Genomic DNA, 21,681 nt, shown 5'->3' with positions numbered 1-21,681 from the left:
CCTAAAAAAGCTACATATAGGAGTGCTGTATATTTATTCAGGTCTGGAATCTCTTTATTCTCCACTGTGGAGGATGACAGACCCTGAAGATATTCTCACAACTGGTGATAAGATTGTCATTTGGAGTCAATTAGCACCTCATAGGGATGTCATGCTTTGTTTCCTGCAGCCATAAACTATATTGGTGGCAAGGCATGTGTTTTCAAGCACCCAGTTAGCACCCAGTCAATCACACCTCCCTGGAACATCTCCACCATACATTCCCAATTGTTTGTTGCTATACTTCTTCCTTTCACTCTTGTATAAGTGGCAGTGTGGCTTCTGCAACTGTGAGTGCCACTTAAAAGTCTGAATTGGCTCTTAAAATGGAATCAATGTTTCCTGATGAGACACAGTTAAAACTGGGCAGAAGCCATTTTTCATTCAAATGCACCTTGTGGTCAGTATCTTCTTTTTGTTCAAGCTATCTCAAGAAAGGGACGCGGGTGGCGCTGTGGGTAAAACCTCAGTGCCTAGGACTTGCCGATCGCATGGTCGGCGGTTCGAATCCCCGCGGCGGGGTGAGCTCCCGTCGTTCAGTCCCAGCTCCTGCCCACCTACCAGTTCGAAAGCACAATTAAGTGCAAGTAGATAAATAGGTACCACTTTATAGCGGGAAGGTAAATGGCGTTTCCGTGTGCTGCTCTGGTGCCGGTTCGCCAGAGCAGCTTCGTCATGCTGGCCACGTGACCCGGAAGTGTCTGTGGACAGCGCTGGCTCCCGGCCTCTAGAGTGAAATGAGCGCACAACCCTAGAGTCTGTCAAGACTGGCCCGTATGGGCAACCTTTACCTTTACTTTATCTCAATAAAAGATTTCTCCCCTGTATTTAATCTCGCTTTATTATGTGATTCTGTAGAATAATAATAATAGGTAAATATTAAACATAATTTAATTAAGCACTCTCTTCTTGTCTTGAATAGAATTGACCTCTGCTAAACAGTGGTGGAATATGTGTATCTGCTGTTGACCCCTTGCTGTTAGAATTGGCTCTGGTTTAGCATTATTGAATACAAGTGCCTTTTGACAATCTCTTGTTATCATGTTAGGTGACTCTTACTGCTATGTGATTTTCACCCACTGTTAAATGGAAAATCATTTTAAAAGGTGAAACAGGAAGGATATCCCAGTCAAGGGAAGAAGGCCAGCCTGACCCCATTCATCAGCAAGAGATGGAGCAGCTCCAGGAGTCTCTTGCTTCTCCCCAGGGCCATCTTTACCCAGGGGTGCAAGGGGTGGGGGGCACCTGGGTGCCGAATTCTGGGGGGCGCCAGGCACCCGCCGCTGAAGCCGCCTAAGCTCTTAACTATCTACCTGTTATGAAAGAATAAATAATTTTGATCAAGCTAGAAAAACAAAATACATTTATACCTAAGTACAGTGGTACCTCGGGTTACATACGCTTCAGGTTACAGACACCGCTAACCCAGAAATAGTACCTCGGGTTAAGAACTTTGCTTCATGATGAGAACAGAAATCACGCTCTGGCAGCGTGGCGGCAGCAGGAGGCCCCATTAGCTAAAGTGGTGCTTCAGGTTAAGAACAGTTTCACGTTAAGAACGGACCTCCAGAACGAATTAAGTACCTAACCCGAGGTACCACTGTATTACCGAAATGTATACCTACGTTTCACTAAAGGACTTTTGACTTTGTGCACTCATTTACCAAAGATGTGCCGCGCCAGCAGCAGCACTTGTCAGACTCAACAACGGCGCTTGTCATTCTCAAGGGCGCCGTGCACGCGAAATTAACTCTTACATCAAAATATTATGTTATGTATTGTATTGAGCTGCTATGTGGCAGCGGAACCTTTGACATGACTGGTGTTTCTCCTAAGTAGGTGCCTAAACAATAGTTATAAGTTTAAGTGTGGTGGTGTTGTATACTTAAGTATAAGTGTATTGTAAATAAATGAGCAAATAAAAAAGTGTGTTTCTTTTTCCTCCCTTCTTTCGTAAACAAGAGATAAGACGTAAGTGTGGTGTCTGACATAAGCATAATGAAAGTTAATTTGGGGGCTAAACTAAATTTGGGGGCGCATATGCTAAAGACAGAGCTGTTTCTCCCCTCCCTGCCAGAAAAAACACCCAGGGCACATTCAGAGGAGGGGAACATTGCATTTGTTTTCCTGATTATAATGCTGGCACTTTTGTCCTGTTTTCTAACGTTCCTGTCACACTGCAGCAGCTGTTGAGTTATGGAAATGTGGCTTTTTGACTGATACATCAGCAAGTTGTGCTAAATATCATCCACACCAGCGTGTGTGGCATCACACAACAACAAATGTCATTGGACAGCATTGCTACACCCCCACCCTTTCGGCACATGCATGCTTCTGTTCCCTTCATGATTCCCCCATGAAAATGACAGGAAAATAACTGCATGCTGGTATTCTGCCCCAATTTTTGTCACTTTGCTCCCACAATTTTACAAGCAAAAAGGGGTTGCAAATGGATTTTTGCCCGAAGCAAATAAAATGTAAATGAGCACCAAGCATGTGCCATATTCCATTAGTTTTCAGAAAGGGGCATTTACATCATGTAAAATCTCACATATACAGTAATGAACAGTTAAAAGAATGAACAGTTAAAAGAAATTAATAAATAGAGTAAACAGCAATGTCAGTGCAGCCTCACCTCCAATAGCCAATTGCTTGGGGACTGCAGGTGTGAGAGGAAGCACCGTTTTTACCTATCACACCAGCTGGAGGAACAAGGGTTGATAGGAAATGGTATCCCCTGCGTCTTAGGAAAAAGATCACAAGACCTACCTGGTTCCATCCATGGGCCAAAGAAAGAGCAGATGTTTAACCAGTCACTGCCATAAGGAGCATTTGTCAAGTATGTCTGTTGCCTTAGGACTGAATAAGTGAAATGAAGAACATTCTGGTCTCTGCCACCTACCAGATGGACAAGGACTTCTGGGTCCGTGGCAGCACCTCTGTCCAAGCAAGACCCCCAGCAAGGCAAAACCAGCCTGGTCTCAACCAGATATAAGTGCCTGGTTGTAACCCATCTTTTTTGAGAACCATGCTATGCAGGGGTTAAAGCAGGCATAGGCAAACTCAGCCCTCCAGATGTTTTGGGATTACAACTCCCATCATCTCTAGCTGACAGGACCAGTTGTCAGGGATGATGGGAGTTGTAGTCCCAAAACATCTGGTGGGCCAAGGTTAAAGTGTCCAACTAGGAATTGTGAAATCAGGGTGCAAATCCCGTCAGCCATGAAGCCCACTGGGTGTGATCTTGGGCCAATCTCTCTCTCAGCCTTACCTATCTCACAAGGTTGTTGTGAGGGTATAAGGGAGGAGGAGAGATGTGTATATGCTACCTTGAACTCCTTGCAGAAAACATGGGACATAAATGTAATAATAAGTAATAATAATAATAAATCTTAAAAATTAAAAAATAAATTAAAAAGCAGAGACATCACCTTGCCAACAAAGGTCCGTATAGTTAAAGCTATGGTTTTCCCAGTAGTGATGTATGGAAGTGAGAGCTGGACCATAAAGAAGGCAGAAGAATTGACGCTTTTGAATTATGGTGTTGGAGGAGACTCTTGAGAGTCCCATGGACTGCAAGAAGATCAAACCTCTCCATTCTTAAGGAAATCAGCCTTGAGTGCTCACTGGAAGGACAGATTGTGAAGCTGAGGCTCCAATACTTTGGCCACCTCATGAGAAGAGAAGACTCCTTGGGAAAGACCCTGATGTTGGGAAAGATAGAGGGCACAAGGAGAAGGGGACGACAGAGGATGAGATGGTTGGACAGTGTTCTCGAAGCTACGAACATGAGTTTGACCAAACTGCGGGAGGCAGTGGAAGACAGGAGTGCCTGGCGTGCTCTGGTCCATGGGGTCATGAAGAGTCGGACACGACTAAACGACTAAACAACAACAATAATAAATCTAGCATTGTCCAATTAACATATTTCTTCTCTGCATTCCCTTTTATTTCTTGTTTGAGCCTGTCTCTCATTTTTTTTAAATTGGTGTAAGCTACTTTTGAAAACAATATTTGTCTGAAAAGTGAGACAAAAATACAGGAAATATTTTCATGCTTCTCATTCCATGAGCCAAGCACTACAGTGGCTGCATCCTGAATAACAATACATGAAACCAGGAGAGACTGGACTCAGCTAAAGGGCTCTGTGTTCTTGTTGGTGACACAGCATTCCATTGCACCCATCAGCTCACATTTTGCCACTTCTCACAAACCCTATCTCACCAGAAGTTGTGTGCACCTGGTACTATGCAGTGGCAGAACAGTGCAGAATTGTTACAAGATGATCAGATTCTGGCACTGGGGAGCCATCCCAAGATTGTGGCCGGTGATGAAATGTCTCACAGATATATGCTGCATCATACAGCTCTCCAGACTCTTTGGAATAAAGTGCCACAGTTTAAACAATCTCCTTTTCCCCTGTAAGAATCATCCTCCACTGGTGCAGAACCAGAGGCAATTACTTTTCTTCTGTGACCACAGTCAATATGTGGTACTCTCAGTTTCCAAAAGTAAATGTTACTGAACTAATGTGAAGAGCTTTTTTTAGTTCCAAGGTGGCAGCATTAAAGCTCTCAGGTCTGGAACTGCTGAAGAACAAGGCATGGTTTTGTATATATTTGTAAATGCAAAAGAAACGGCAATCTGTTTTTTAAACTGCAACTCCTTCTCATGCCAGTAACTATGTGGTCAGGGAGGCAAAATGTGACTTCTCAGTTGTGCATCTTCTGGAAGAGAAGAAATACTCTGCTCTCTTTTGGATTGGGCTGTATTTACATTTAGCAAACTGGGAAGCCTGTGCCATTTTAGCTGAAAAGGAATGCTCACATCATTATACTGGAGTCTCCAAAGGAAAGAATCTAAACTACATGTGTGATGATCTCTGGAAATAAAAGAAAGTGCTCCACACAGCACATAGTCAAACTATGGAACTCACTCTCACAGGACGCAGCAATGGCTAACAACTTGAATGGCTTTAAAGGAGGATTGGACAACTTATAGGCACAATAGCTATGCTCTGCCTCTATGGTTAAGTCTTCTGTTGGACTATTTTGAAATAACCTGCTTGGAGGAATGCATATGACAAACAGTACATCAGATTAAAAAACAAAAATGGACATTGCAGGCAAAATCAGTGAGCAGAACACTAGATTTCTGTTCAGTCCTACAAATGCTACATGATTCTCCCCTCCTGGCTCTAATATCATTAACTGCACTAGGAGTAAGGTAACCTATTCAGATCTTTCTCAGCCTACTAACCACTCTGCTGCATGGCCAAACTGCAAACTCATAAGCAGGGCAGCTCAGAAAGGTCAATAGAAACAGAAAGAGCAGGGTGGGGAACCAGCCTTATTTTTGCATGTGTCTAGAGATCTAATCAACATCGCCCCCACCCCAGTGCTACCCACATGCTGAGGTTAGTAAACACCTGAGCCATCATGATCCTTAAACAAACTGTTCACAGAAGAGCTTGTTCCAGATGCACTGTTCCCACCCACTCATTCCAGGATTGCACGCAGCCACCTCCTCTTTCCTTCTTCCTCTCCTCAAGCCTGATAGATTAAAAAAAAGATGAGGATTTTGGTTGTTAGCTTGCACCTTTCTAATAATAGCCTTCTAGCCAGACCTTATCAGTCACAGCTTGGTAGGTCTGTTCAGCAGGGCTGCCTCTGTTCTCTGCCAGATCCCTTTTAAATCTCTCTTTATTGTTGCTATTTTTCTCAGATCACATTACTAAAAGCTGCAGCATCCTGGGGAGAGGATATCGAGGGAGACGAGTTGAATGTGTTTGTGCTGGAAAATATGGGGAGACTCACACTCACAGGCACGCTGCCTCCTTGTATCCTTCAGCCAGCCAAGAGTTAACAAAATGAAGAGCTCTCATGGAGGCAGAGGGTGTTCTCGGCAGTGAAAGGTGGATGTGTTACTGGATGTTAAGAGAAACGGTTCACTCATCTGTCCACCAGGAGCCTGTGGTTTGAGCTTTCCACATTTGAAGATCCAGGCTTACATACAGCAAAAACTTCCTTTTGCAAGCCTTATCTGTGCATCCAGCTGGGGAATCTTCTGCTCTCTTCACACATGGCTGGGATTTAACTGAGGAGTGGGGGATGCTGCTGTGAGGAGTTCCCCTTTAGATGGATTTTTGACAGGACTCCCTCAGGTTGTCTGGATGAATGAGTGCCTTTCAGAGCCGAAGAAGGTAAGCCTTCTCAGTGTTACTATAAACATTCCAGTTAGCATCCCTAGGGACCACATACAATCCTGGCATTGTGCCTCTTTCACACTGGGGAGATTGGAACCGGTTCTCTCTCCACCCCCTGGCTGTGGAACCAGGTATATAACTTAATTGTTTTCAGTCCTTTTTGCTATAAAAACAACAACAATCCAAAAAGCATGCATCATTTTGACAAGATATATATATTTTTGCATGGTTTAATCTGAAAGGTGCCCGTGTGGTAGTTCAAATGTCTTATCTAACATGTTTGTCTATTCCTGGAACCTCAAAGTTATTGCCAGACGTTGTGGTAAAGCTATTAACATGGACTTACTGCCAAAAAAATAAAATAAATAAAAGGTGTAGGATGACTGACTTTTATGTGTTTGCTGATGATGGTCTTGTAGGAAACAGGTGTAACCAAATGTCTGGTCCTCAGGTACATTGCCAGGAAACAAACATACTTGCATTTAACGTTTAAGTAAATGGTGCAAAAGACTTGCTCCCACTAATGTCCTGACTTGAGAAACCAAGCTTTCCATAGTCTAGTTAATATTTCAGCTGTGCCTTTAAAGAAAAGGGCAAAAGACAGTTTATGGAGTTTCATGTTTTATACTTGAGCCCTTATAGTGTTGCACCCCAAAATGGATAGCATGTCCCAATCTTTTTTTCAGGTAATTAAAGCAATCAACATAATAAGCCACATGTTAAGGCAAATACTGCTTAGTTTGCATACAACATTGAAAGGTTTGGATAAAAAAGTGAACTTTTTTTTGAGAATAGCAGCTTTCATCCTGCGGTGCTCTGAAAACATAGCAAAAATAGCCACAATGAAGTGTTCCTCTTGTGCAACTCAAAGGTGATTCTGGCAGCGAAAGGTGGGTCTGTAAATGGATGTCAGAAAACAACTCCCTCTTCCGTCCACCACCAGCTTGTGGTCAGAGCTTCTGTATTTTGAGGATCTATGTCAGGCTGCATATAGAAAACTATGTGCAAATTCATGAACCTGAGCTATATCCAGTGTCATCTGCATGATGTATTTTGGTTAAAGGGGTCAAGCGGCTAATTTTTGTGTGGAGGTTGGGTGACTCAGAAAACATGAAAGCAGTATCTGCTGAAGTCTCAGTTCTTAAATCAAGATAGGATTTCCTGAGTTGTTGTCTGGGGGAGTTAGAGAGCTAAGCCATACACCTACATCTTTCCTTCCCTAGTTCCTGTCTCCTCCACTGTCAACTCATTTAACCCTGTTTTTTTTAAAAAAGGCAAGCCATGCAATAGAGCAGCATTTACAAAATTCAACTGAGTAAATCTTTGGTGAAATTTTCAAGGTTTCTTTCCATGTAGTAAAATCTATCAAATATATATTTTACTGTGAGCTACGGGCTCATTTTCAGTACAATGAGCCTTTTTAAAAAAATAAATAAAGACCATGTACAGTTGGAATTTGCAAACCTGAACAGATGGATCTTCTTAGCTGAAACAAACATTTTAATGAATTCAGTAATGTTTTTTGCATGGTTTCCAGCCCCCTCTCCTTCCTTGTTCCTATTTCATTTAGAGTCGGGTAAAAATGTTTTGCAAATTTAGCAGCACACTTTGTTGGGATTCCTGGAAGAGATGCAGTCTCTATGAATATATAAAACACTTTCCCTTTTTGAGGTCTGAGGCAAACCTGTCAGTAATATATTTTTGCATGCAGAACATGCTGCTTGCTCCATACTGTTCATTTATTCTGCAAGCTAGGGATAGTTTTCCCCTTATTAGCATTGGGTGGTCAGATCACTCTGTTCCAGACTGCTCAGAGTTCAGCTGGGGGCAAGCAATGATAATTCGTATGCAAGCTCTGAAAGGAAGCACAAAGCAAAGAGTGGGTGCTTCACAATGGAAATACGGGTTACTTGTAAACACCTGGGCCCAGCATCCTTTTCCGAATGTATTTGGCAAGCTGCCACAGGTGGGATATGATTCAATCCTAAAACAAGTGGACCTGTCCTGTACAGTCAGGTCAAAGTCTATGTGTCCATGAGAAGACGTATCACAGTGTGATGCATACTCATTTGATCCTTCTGGTCCGAGCTGTTTTGCTAATGGCACTGAGTAAATGAATGACAGAAGCAGGAAAAAAGCTTACATAGATGGAAGAAAGAAGCTGAGGGGAGTTGCCTGTGTAGGGAAAGAGCACACTATTGCCACATTCACACTGTACATTTGAAGTCCTATAATATCACTTTAAACAGCCATGGTTTTTCCTGAAGAGTTATGGGAGCTGTAGTTTGTTCAGGGAGCTGAATGTTGCTAGAAGGTCCCTATTCCCCTCCCAGAGCTATGGACCAGTGCTTTCTAGGCACGAGACAAGCAGAGGTGTGGACGAGCCCTTTGTATATTATCAATGAAATTTTAAAAGAGAGGCCCACTGGTCAGTTCCCAGGCTGTCTAAAGTGGTATCATGACCTTGCCAACTGATGCTGAGCAAAATGTTGGACCTCCGGCCCACAACTCTGAGAAGAAGCCAAATAAGGTTTCTCCTGACAGATTGGGGCAAAGATATGACTGCTTTAGTAGCTTCCTTTTTAGCCACAATTTTATCCAAAAGTGTTCCCAACGAACTATCCTTACAGGAAATAGACAAGGCGTAGCAGAATATCCAAATGCACACGACCATAGTGTGAGCTTATAACCCTTGATAGCTTCACCCTTGTCTTTTTAATTATTCCAATTACTTGAAACATTTTATACTGTGATGCCAATAAAGGTATTTGATTGATTGATTGATTGATTGATTGATTGATTGAAAAAAATGGTATCATGGTGTTTTAAATGTATGGTGTAAATGTGGCCTAAATCAGTACAAGGAGCTGAAAAAATATACTGTAAAACTTAACAGAGGGGAATATTTACTAACTTCTAAAATAGACAGACTTACCTGTTTTTTTTCCATAGAAAAGGGTATGGCAGCCAAGCAGCCAGGCTATTTGGCTGCCAAGCTGAAGTCTGTGGCTTTGTGTTCAATGGCTGGGCTTTGTGTTCAATGGCTGCTTCCAGACCATTCAGCCTTTTACCAAGGCCCTGGTCTGTTTGCTTGGGGAAGCCCGAAGAGACCAGACTTGATGCTGGCAACATTGCTCTTTTGTGCTGAAAGCCGTAAAACTGGTGGATTAGATCTTCAGTGTGAATTTGAACTGTGCTTTCTGCAGACCAGTGGCCAGCCAGGCACCCATGGGAGGCCTGCAAACAGGACCTGAGTGCAGAAGCACTCTTTGCTTTTGTGGTTTCCAGCAACTGGTATGCCGAAGGATCCTGCCTCCAACTGTAGAGGCAGAGCTAGTAGCCTTTCATAGCGTTATGTTCAATGAGTTTGTGCAATCCTCTTTTACAGCCATCCAAGTTGGTGGCCATCGCTGCGTCCTGTGGGAGTGAGTTCCATAGGTGAACCATGTGCTGTGTGAAGACCCTCTTGGTGGTGGCCCTGGGGAGGGTCTTCTCTGTGGTGCCCCCTAAGCTGTGGAACTCTCCACAGAGGAGCCTCTGGTACCTTCTTTATAGATGCACATCCTGACCCTGGCTTTTGACACCTGAGATATATATTTTTAGGACACACCTCAATTACATGATTATAAGTTGTATTAAACTGTTTTTAACATTGTGTTTTAATTGTAACCTACCCTGGGACCTTAGCAGGCCGTTGTTGTTGTTATTATTATTGCTATTTATGAGGATGGTGATGTGTGCCATAATATATATGTGGACTTTGTAAAAAGGTAAAGGTAAAGGACCCCTGACAGTTAAGTCCAGTCGCGAATGACTCTGGGGTTGCGGCGCTCATCTCGCTTTACTGGCTGAGGGAGCTGACGTTTGTCCACAGACAGTTTTTCCGAGTCATGTGGCCAGCATGACTAAGCCACTTCCGGTGAAACCAGAGCAGTGCATGGAAATTTACCTTCCTGCAGGAGGTGTACCTATTTATCTACTTGCACTTGACGTGCTTTTGAACTGCTAGGTTGACAGGAGCTGGGACCACGCGGGGATTCGAACCGTTGACCTTCCGATCGGCAAGCCTCAGGCTCAGTGGTTTACACCACAGCGCCACCTGCATCCCCAGTAGCCCACTAATGGGTGTCATTTGCAGAGTCTGGAAAAACAGACAGCAGTAAATGTAGTAGAGACAAGGAATAATGGAGGCTTGACCCACACTATACCCAGGCCAGTGGATATTCTAATCTGTACACAGGTTTGTTGCCCCCCACCCCAGCTTCTGTGGGCTGTGGAATAACCACCTACTTGCTCCTACCTACCTTATTTTTTGCTCTATAAGACTCACCTTTTCCTTCCTAAAAAGTAAGGGGAAATGTGTGTGCGTCTGATGGAGCGAATGCAGGCTGCACAGCTATCCCAAAATCCAGAACAGCAAGTGGGATTGCTGCTTTCACTGTGCAGCGATCCCTCTTGCTGTTCTGGCTTCTGAGATTCAGAATATTTTTTTCTTGTTTTCCTCCTCCAAAAACTAGGTGCGTCTTGTGATCTGGTGCGTCTTATAGAGTGAAAAATACGGTGCTTGCTCCCTCTGCTGCCACCACACATTGTGCTGCATCTGTTACTGGCAGAGAAGCAGCACTGCCATTGGTGCTGATTTGGAGCAAAATCAAACCAATTTGGGGTGAAATTTCACCCCAAACAGATGCAGTCTTGCCCAAAATTGGTGCCAATGGTGGAGAAACCTCTCTGCAAGCAGTGAATCCCATGGGTGTGCTGCCTGGGAGGCTTCTGCCACCTGAAGCAATTGCCTCACCCTGCCTAATGGCTGGGCCGGCTCTGGGCACTATCCTACAGAGCAGAGCTATGGACTTAATTTGTGGCACATTTCCCAACAATGGTTGACCCATAGCTGCTGTACGTATTCCAGCCGTGGGGAAAGAAAATGTATGGGGGGGGGATATATTTTTGTGCATACTTCTGCATGCCTGCCACTTCACACACACATACACACGCACCCCACAAAAAAATACCTGCTGCCTTAATGCCAACATATCTGGACTCCTGATGTCTGTCCACAATAAGCACCATGCCCTCAATCCTGGGCGGACAGCGCTTTGACTCAAAGGCACTTGCTGCCAACACAATGCAGCATGCAATCACCTCGCCCACAAAATGGTTCCAGCAAGGTGCTTCGCTGTGCCACTTCTTCCATACATATTAGCCTGACACCAGGACAGCCTTGCTTCATGATTGTCCTTGCTGCACATACTTTCTGCAATGCTAAACACGATAAATGCATCACAGTTATCCTCTTCCCACGCTGTACCTGTGTTCTTCTGATTTTCACCTTGCTGCTGAGCCATGTGAAATCACGGTGTGTGAATTCATTGTAATTCTATTACCATGTTGGAGATGACTCATAATATATTAAGAGTTAGTTAGAAGGACCCTGCAGGGTATCAAGTGTAACCTGTTGCGCCGGAAGGCTTAAGTCATCCCTGATTGGTTTTTATCCAGCCTCTTCTTTAACATCTCCACAGTGCTACAAGTTCTGTTGCCAAATCAACAGCCCAATCTTCTGAGTACTTGCCAAGGGGTTCTGCCACCCTAGGACTTACATTGCTTCAAATCAGTTGGCACCCTGCGGAAGAGGGGATTTTAATGTTGCAGAATGCCTGGGAGGTGTGGAAAATCTGTTTGGTAATTTCCTTGTAGCTCCTGTTTGTTTTAACAGGGCTTGCACAAGAGAACATCCCTCTGGACTGCATCCAATGTTAATTAGTGCTCCATGTTAATGAGTGGGAGGGAGCAAGCCATTTGCATTTTCTGCTTCTAGATGCAAAATGGGTTTTGCAACCTTGCTTGGTGCTGTTGTATTTTCTTAGTCAGTTGGAAAAAAATAGGTGAGGGGTTGGAAATGCCATTCTGTGACATTCATTAAGGTGCACATCTGGGGTGACTGTGACCATCTTCCTCCCTCTGAATGAATGAAAAGCAGAGGCTAATGCAAAAGAACAGTCTGTCATCTCTCCTTTTGGTGTGACACTTATGGTTGTGACATGAAGCACGCTGGAAAATCCAGAGGCTCTCTAGCTGAGACAACCTCCCTGCCCTCTTTCCCCTTTCAGCAAGCAGAATCCCAAAGGAACAATCCACTAGATATGACAGGCTTGATTTCTGAGCAGAACTCATATTTAAAATGTGGGACAGGATGTACGTTGGGGGGAAAAACAGAAGGGCATTCTGATCCTAAATAAACACGTTTGCTGAAAATCAGTCAAAACTGATTTCAGTGGAGCTTCCCATCTTATTTCTTTTATTCTGTTTCTTAACTGGCCTTCACCATAAAGTCTCAGGTTCACAATATACAATTAGGGTCAGTGGAGGGGAGGGGAACCAAGTAAAACTGTTCCAAACAAAACAGAATAGTTTAGATTGAACCAAAGAGCTGGGTCCCGCAAAACACCTTAGCTGTCAATAACTAGGGCAAAGAGGTATGTCTTCAAAGAAAAGTTATACTATGAAGACTGCACCTTTGTGTGACAGCTCTGTGGGGATGGAGTTTCACAATTTAGGGGCTGCTAGTGGAAGGCCAGGGACACAAGGTGGTGCTGTGGGTTAAACCACAGAGCCCAGGACTTGCCGATTAGAAGGTCGGCGGTTCGAATCCCCACGACGGGGTGAGCTCCCATTGCTCGGTCCCTGCTCCTGCCAACCTAGCAGTTCAAAAGCACGTCAAAGTGCAAGTAGAAAAATAGGTACCGCTCTGGCGGGAAGGTAAACGGCGTTTCCGTGCGCTGCTCTGGTTTGCCAGAAGCAGCTTAGTCATGCTGGCCACATGACCCGGAAGCTGTGCGCCGGCTCCTTCGGCCGCAACCCCAGAGTCGGCCACGACTGGACCTAATGGTCAGAGGTCCCTTTACCTTTACCTTTATTTAGAAGGCCACCGTTTTTGGCCACCATCTCCCACACTTCTGAAGGTGGTGGAATGACTAAGAGAGCCTCCTCTGATGATAGTGCTGGGATAACTCAGGTGGTAGAGCAGAAGACTCTTAATCTCAGGGTTGTGGGTTCAAGACCTACATTGGGGGGTGTTCCTGCATTGTAGGGAGTTGGACTAGATGACCTTCCAACTCCATGCTTCTATGATTCTATCTCTTTTCCCCAACCCAAAATATGCCCATGACTTCTCCATGGACTCATGACAAGCAGAGTGGGTTGGTTTCCTGCTTTACAAAGGATAGGCTTTTATTTGGGCTATCATAGGATAGCTCTCCAAAGGGGATGCCTGTTTGTAAGGCTGTGTGGTCTAACTCTGGTTTAACGATAAAGAACCATCAGAAATGAGAACAAGAAGAGCCTTGAAGTTGTCCCATCAGCAGTTATCTGAACTGCAGACAGGTCACTAGTTGTGATGGCTTGGGACTCAGGCTCGGACTTGGAATCAGAGGGGTCTCAGTCTGCACCGGATCCTTTGCCTCAGGCATCATCTGAACCAAGTCTGGGGCCTGATCCTGAAGAGTCCCAGTCTGCACAGGTGCCTCAGGGGCCTGAGCCTGTCCTGGCTCCAGATGCAGGGATTACCTCGTTGCCTTCAGCTGGGCCATCACTTACAGCTGCTCCACTACCGGTTTGGTCAGGGGAGGCTGAGGTGGCCCCTGGGTCTAGTGACCCACCGACGTCTCCCGAGTTGCAGAGACTAAGGTCTGAGAGAAGGAGAGACCTGAGTACTCGCAGGAGGAGTGCTCGCCTTCGGGCGAAACAGGGAGGTGCGTGGCCGGGGGATCAGGACTGGCTGTTACCCCCAAAAAGATAAAAGGCTGTCAGACGCCACCCCAGGTTGCAGGAGCAACATTGCTGTATGTATGCCAGATCTTGTACCTGTCCTTGCCTGGTTTCCTGCCTCGGCTCCATCAGACTGACTCCTAGTGGAACCTTTGGATTCTAGACTGGACCTGGACTGTGTCTTGGGTACCCCTGGGGCCAGCACACTAGTCACCATGTACCTCACCACAGAAAGGTGGACTGTATTTCTATTTAAATGATAGTAATGATATCTGATTTTGTATTGTGGTGTTGTGAGTTGGGAGGAGGTACCCCTAAACCTATGAATTAGCAAATGGTGGGATTTTGATAAATTGGAGTATTGGAGGAAAGTTTGCAGGCCAGTGGAAAAATACAAGCTAAGCTTCCATCCCAAGCCAGGGCCTCATCTGGGACAGAGGCGTTAATATGACAAAAGGTGTTGAAGGCTAATCTGAGAGGAGTTCTTGAGCCTGGGAAGGCAGAGGCTGCCAAGGTAAGTGAGTGTGAGGTGACAGGAAAAGAGTGTCTTTAGCAAGATTTGCTGGGAAGAAGGAGGGAGAGAACAAAGACTGAGATCCATCTTGGGCAGGCAGTTTGGAGCCTGGTTGGGAGAGATGCCTTTGACTCCAGTGCTGCACTGCTGTGGGGAACAAGCCCTGCTGAGAGGACCTTGCTGGACTACCTGGACTCCCTCCATGCAAACTGAAGGTGTAAATATGTGAATGAATCATATTTCCTAGAGCTATGACAGTCTGCTGCATCTTCAGTTCTCCAAAGGTGCACAAACCCTGGGTGAGTGCCGAGAACCCCCTATAATCTAGCTGCTGCGAGCAGAGAGTGAGGGGTGGCAACTAACTTTTCTAACAGTGCATACAAATATTGAAGTATATCCTCTTTTGTCCTCCTTTTTGATGATGCCTTTCCTCTTTTTGGGTGATGGGTAAGTGGCCATTCAATTTTTCCTTAATCTGTTCCCCTCAGTTCTATATTACTTTCTTGTAGGCAGAATTATTTCTACGAAATATACATCAAAGTCTTATAAAATCTTACGCAGGCAAACTGTGCAGGAATAAAAAGCTTCAAAATTATAAAAAAAGAGGAGGAAGAGCCGCAAAGTGAAATGGGCTCACTAATTCTCAAAAACAAAACCCTATAACGAAATGAGATTATATCTGTAGTGGCCACTCAACTACAGTTCCTTTTGGGACTCTGAAACCCTCTAATAAACATATTTTACAGGTGATTTTTCAGGTTTTGTGGCACTGACACAGCAGCACTACTTTCCCCTGTCCTTGCACCCTGCGAAAATGTTGATTTTGAGCTAGATCATTGCCAATATCCAGATCCATCTTGCTAAGCAGATAAGCAAGGCTTAACCAAACACCCCATTCTTCCCAGCTCCTTTCCTCACCAGGTTCCTTTTCTCTGCTGAGTGAAACAATAATAAAATCTCTACAAACCCAGGATGTGAGCTTTCGTTAGATGCTGGCATGGAACAACTTGCAGCTGAGATGGTTTTGTTAGCTTTTTTTAAATTGACCCTCATTGTGCTCATCCAGGAAATGAAGAGAAAAATAATCTCTTCAACTCTTTTTTTGGACAGCCCACTTCAAAATTAAAAATTAATCATCCTTTGTATCTCCAGTTTGTGAGGATTCACATATAGAAATGTTCCAAGGCCAGCTATTTGCTCTGCGATCGCCTTCTGTGAGTAATATCCCCTTTCACCTAATTGGGTTTTTAAAAAAATCTTCCTTTATTGATTTGCTTGTTCTCCCAAGTAAACTGAGTGTGAGGGGGGAAAGGAAGTGGGTAGAATTGGAATAAAGAAGCAGAGCAAGCGAAGCAGTAGCTTTCACTATGCCAATCAATATTCAAAAGCAAAACGTTTCACAAAATGATATTTTGAGGTGACAGATGATGCTCACCTGATAAAGATGAGAGATTCTTAAAGACAGAGTTGGAAGATTTGAAGAAAGTTTATAAACTGCTTGTAACGTTGAGATACTCCCATGTGAATGATTACAGTTTTGCCATAGTGTGGCATGCACCGCAATCTCTGAGCAGTGAAAGAATTCATTGGTTCCTCTGCTTACTCCAAGTTTGGTTTCCTTGGAATGAAGAGACTGTGGTGTCTTTAGCACATGCGGTTTATTTGCACATATATACAACCTGGAGGAGACTCTTGAGAGTCCCATGGACTGCAAGAAGATCAAATCTCTCCATTCTTAAGGAAATCAGCCCTGAGTGCTCACTGGAAGGACAGATCCTGAAGCTGAGGCACCAATACTTTGGCCACCTCATGAGAAGAGAAGACTCCCTGGAAAAGACCCTGATGTTGGGAAAGATGGAGGGCACAAGGAGAAGGGGACGACAGAGGATGAGATGGTTGGACAGTGTTCTCGAAGCTACCAGCATGAGTTTGACCAAACTGCGGGAGGCAGTGGAAGACAGGAGTGCCTGGCGTGCTCTGGTCCAGGGGGTCACGAAGAGTCGGACACGACTAAACAACTAAACAACAACAACAACCTGAGTGTAGCGTGGAGGGGTTTACTGCACTAATGCCCAACAGATCTTTCTTCTCCATCGGGTTCCCAGGGAAGTCCCAAATCACAGCATGGGTTCAGAACAGAGAAAGACATGTCTCTATCTCTGTAATTGCGTAGTAAGGCCCTGGACCCCCCCAGCTTCCCAAAATAAATACACAAACACAAGTACAGAAGAAAGGAGGCTGCTCCCTGGCTGCACCACAATTTAAACAAGCATAGCCATGCCCTCAGGCCAACCCGATTGGTTGGGGGGCGTGACACGGCCGGGGATCCCTTGACGTGGGTGGCATTACTCCACCCCACTCCCGGATTGCAGGGAGGCCCTGGATTCCCGCCCGCAAAGCAGCCCTCCAAAAAGGGAGCACTGACAGCTTATATGCACGCACACCCTGGCCTATTGTTCTCCATTTTATGGCCATATTGCATCCAGCCAGGTGTGGTGGGAAAAGGCCCACTCATTTATCTCCATAGTAACAGGGGTCACTCTTTGGTACTTAACTGACCTGCTGAGGCCATTATCTTACAAATAAACTTTTCTGACTTGCCTCTTCTACCAGATTCTAAACCTCACACACACAGGATCACAGGTTTGGAAGGGAACCACAGTTTCATCCAGACTCCCCTTAGCTTTCTGATGGTATTTATCCCTTCCATTCTCATTCAGCAGAGGACGGGTAGTCAGACATGTGAGACAGTATTGCTGTGTGTTTTTTAGTTCTGCTGGGACCAGTGTAAGACTGATGTTTTATAGATACATCTGTGGACATCTTTGAACAGTTGCATTTCAAGAAAAGGTGGGAAAGGGGAGACAATAAAAGGAGACAGAGGCAGATGGAAGCGGGGAGGAATCATGGAGAAAATAGAAAGAAAGAAAAGCAGTACTCAGAGGAATAGCAGATTAGAGAGATGATATGACCTTGTCTTTGCCATCTTTGTTTTAACATCATTTATGTCATAAATGGTCATGGCTAAGATTAAGCTGGTGCCAGAGGAGATAGGACACTTCCGCCTTATCTCCAGGCTGTCTGTCATTCAAATGACTGAGCATCTCCCCCCTCCCCCAGTGTAACTAGATATAGTTCTCAGGATTTAATTTAAACAAACGTCAGGGTCTCTCCATCAAGGCTGCACACACCAAGGCTGAGTCCTCTCAGCAAGATAAACAGATTTTTACAAAATGCACACGGTTGCAGGAGTGTTCTCAGGGCAGAAACCAGCTTGGTTGGCTGGCTAGGCAAGGCAACTGTAGCAGCTCAACCAAGCTGTTATATTTTCAGGCCTCCTGATCCTGCCATGTTGAAACGATTTAGTACTCCCTTCAGCGATCCGTAACACAGATTAGGCCACTTGCCTGGTGGTTTAAGAGGTAAAGTTTCTAGGCTGTACTTGCCACCAGTTGGAGACCCCTGGATCCTTACAGTTTGTGCATTGGTTACGATTAGTGCGACAACTCTCATTTTTGACGATATTTCAAATGCTGATGAGATTTGTGCTGAATTATGGTTGCTACAAGGCACAGTGTTGTCCAGTTGAAAAGCAGTGGGCAGTTAAGATGGATTCAGTTCTCAGTTTAATAATGCAATATCTGCACCATACATTTAGAATACTGCCATACCACTTTGAACTAGTCATAGCTTCCCACAAAGAATCATGGGAGTCTTCGTTAAGGGTACCAGGAATTGTTAGGAGACCACCCCCAATTCCCTTCACAAAGCTACGATTCCCAGAGTGGTTTAACAATCAATTCCTCTTCCCAGAGAACCTGGAATTGTAGCTCTGGGCAGGGAATAGGGGCCTCCTAACAGCTCTGAGCACTCTTGACAAACTACCATACTTTCCCATGTATAAGACTGTGCTTTTTTCTTTAAAAATCATGCTAAAAAGTGGGGGTCGTCTTATACATGGGTAGTGCACAGGGTGGACATTTGATTGGTTGCTGCAGTGGCTGTCTGCGGCTATTGTGGGTGTTATTGGTTGCTGTGTCAATGGGTGGTGTTGATTGGCTGACGCTCCGGCAGTTGGGCGGGCGATAGGCAGCTTGTGCCAGCAATAGGACAGATGGAAGGCGGATTTTGTGATGGGTGCGGGTGAGCGATTTTTGGCAATCGCCCCTATAAGAAGCTCAGCAACCCTGGGTAATCCCCCTCCCCAAAATGCTCAACAACTCTGGACAATCTCTTCCCATTTTCTTAAATTTGAGTCCTCCAAAATAGGAGGCGTCCTATACATGGGGGCGCCTTATAGACGGAAAAGTATGATACGTTTTCCATGATTATATGGAGGAAGCCATGGTGGTTTAAAGTGGCATGATACAGCTTCAAATGTGTGGTGTAGATGGGGCCAAAACCTTGCCACTCTATTTCCCTGTTTGCAACATAAAAAATATACAGTGGTACCTCGGGTTACATACGCTTCAGGTTACAGACCCCACTAACCCAGAAATAGTAGCTTGGGTTGAGAACTTTGCTTCAGGATGAGAACAGAAATCGGCACGGTGGCAGCAGGAGGCTCATTAGCTAAAGTGGTGCTTCAGGTTAAGAATAGTTTCAGGTTAAGAACAGAGCTCTAGAACAAATTAAATTCTTAACCCAAGGTACCACTGTAATGATAAAAATACTGCATCTATCAGCCATTGTTTCTTAAACTCAATCTTGGGAAACTTTTCTAGTGTTCATGTGTTTCTGCAGTTGCACCCCAAGGAGGTTTGAACTACCAGCTTTAAAATATGTAAGCATGTTTAACAAAAGTGTTAAGTCAAAGAAATAGATTTTTCCCCTTTTTGTAAAGAATGGTTTGCTGTGAATATTATATATTAATATTAACACAGTTAACTAATGAAACAGAATCTTATTTAAATTTCCTCTTTAAATAAATGATACTTTGAAGTTAATGAAAAGAATGGACATGGTCACTCCAGGATTTCAAAAAAGAAAGAAGGGGGAATGAGAACAAAACAGCCTTCTCTACTGAAATGGTACAGCTTCTTTTTGAATGATATGGGGAAAGTCTTTACTTCATTGACCTTATCTGCAAAGGGAACAATTAATAGGCTGCACATATAGGAACCTGTTATAGTTTCTGCAGCAGCTGAACTTTCTCTGATCTCCCAACCACAGAAAGGACACTCCAATAGAAATAATGAGAAGGAAACTGGCACCAATCATATCCAAAGGTATTTCTGGAGAATATGAAGATTGCTCATTTGTTTTGCATGTCAGATATCAATAAGACGCACATCATTACTGTCACTTTCCCCCTGATCTGGGAAGAAGGGCAGCTAAAATTAGAAGCTCTCTGCCCAGCTATCAGTAAATTGCAGGCAGAAAAGCACTTGCTCACTCTGGGTGAATTGAAATGGAGAACATGTTTTCTTCATTAATGAGGCTTAAAGGGATTTTTATTTTTAGTACAAGCACACACATGGACTTAAGAAGATGTGGGCTTCAGTTCCATACCTGGTGCCTCGAGGAGCATTTGGGTATGGCTGGATATGCAGCATTTGGGGTTATTTTACTATTGTTCCTCCCTGTTGAAACACAGTGTTCCAGAGCTTTCTCTCCACTAAATTGTAGTTTGAGGAGCTTTGCGCAACTTCTTTCCCTACGAAAGTCCCCCTGCAGCTTTTGTTCTACATGGTGCACCTCATTATGCTAAGGATTACCTGCATGAAGTGTTTTCTTCCATTTACACATTTAAGGCAACCTGACACGAAAACTCCATTTCCGTTTTTTATATATATAAATTTTTATTAGTTTTTTAACATAGCATTTTCAACAGTAATTAAACATACATCTTATTCAATTTTTTTGACTTCCATCAGTCCTGTCTGAAAATTTTCCAATCTAATCTCTTAGTATGCATTTCTTATTTTCCCTATAACATTTCAAACTCATAACCAATATCTCTATCTTTTTCTACTTTGTAACACTTCGTATATTTCTCCTTACAAAACTTCTTTCAGTCCTACTAGCGTAATTTGTTGATTACAGTTGCTCTTCAAATAATTCATATACTTCTTCCAATCTTCTGTAAATCTCTGGTCCTGCAGGTTTCCCTTCCTGTCATTTTGTCCAGTTCTGCATAGTCCATTAATTTCGTCTGCCATTCTTCTTTCATCGGAATTTCTTCTTGCTTCCATTTCTGGGCTAACAATACTCTTGCCGCTGTTGTTGCATATAAGAACAGTTTGACATCTTGTCTATTAATATCTTGGGCCTATAATACTAAGTAAAAATGCTTCTGGTTTTTTTAAGAATGTATATTTCAACATCTTTTTCATCTCATTATATATCATATCCCAGAAGTTCTTTACTTTCTTACATTCCCACCACAATCCATTTCCATTTCTCTTTGCTGTCAATCTCTCCTCTGATCTCAGGACCAGCCCATCTGTGAGATAAGGTAAGGCAGTCGCCTCAGGCAGCAGATCAGGCTTCTTCTGTTGCTTCTCATCGACGCCTCCTCTATGGCCACTTGCCAGCATCTGACTCCTCCATGCCTGGCCATGCCAGGCAGGGGCAGAAAGCAGAGGAGGAGGCAGGTGCAGCAGTGGGTTTGGAGAAAGAGGCAGTGGGTGGGGGCACTGAAGCAACTGTTGCAAACAAAAGCTGCTCTTTTTCCCTTATGGGATATCCAAGAGCCCGTATAGAGTCCTTAAGTGGGTTCCCTATCTGTAGGAGAAAATAACAGAGGCCAACCAGAGAATATTGAGCAGCAAAGCAGCTAGTAAGCCTTTATTAAACTGTTGCAACAGGGTCCCCAGCTCACCACATGCAGGAGGGAGGAAGAGCCCAGAACAATGGTGTGCAAGCCCTTATATAGACTCTTTGAAATTGCCACCCTGCAAGCTTAAGGCCAACCCCCAATACATCATACAGTGGTACCTCGGGTTACATACGCTTCAGGTTACAGACTCCGCTAACCCAGAAATAGTACCTCGGGTTAAGAACTTTGCTTCAGGATGAGAACAGAAATTGTTCTCCAGCGGCGCGGCGGCAGCAGGAGGCCCCATTAGCTAAAGTGGTGTTTCAGGTTAAGAACAGTTTCAGGTTAAGAACAGACCTCCGGAACGAATTAAGTACTTAACCTGAGGTACCA

The 21,681-nt window shown here is 44.2% G+C and overlaps 1 protein-coding gene across 1 annotated transcript in view; it reads left to right on the top strand.

Moving 5' to 3' along the window:
* Positions 1–5,857: 5,857 nt before the first annotated feature.
* GRAMD1B (GRAM domain containing 1B) overlaps positions 5,858–21,681 on the top strand; it is a 208,201-nt gene continuing 192,377 nt past the window's right edge. Inside the window, exon 1 of the mRNA XM_083588461.1 lies at positions 5,858–6,241. Within this exon, the coding sequence (XP_083444587.1) occupies positions 6,216–6,241 (26 nt within the window). The 5' untranslated portion in view covers positions 5,858–6,215. The remainder of the gene's footprint in view (positions 6,242–21,681) is intronic.

The sequence above is a fragment of the Podarcis filfolensis genome (genome assembly GCF_964270895.1).
Source record: "Podarcis filfolensis genome assembly, chromosome: 15".
NCBI lineage: Eukaryota > Metazoa > Chordata > Lepidosauria > Squamata > Lacertidae > Podarcis > Podarcis filfolensis.
The sequence above is the reverse complement of the archived record's forward strand: the minus strand, read 5'-3'. Positions and strand labels throughout refer to the sequence as shown.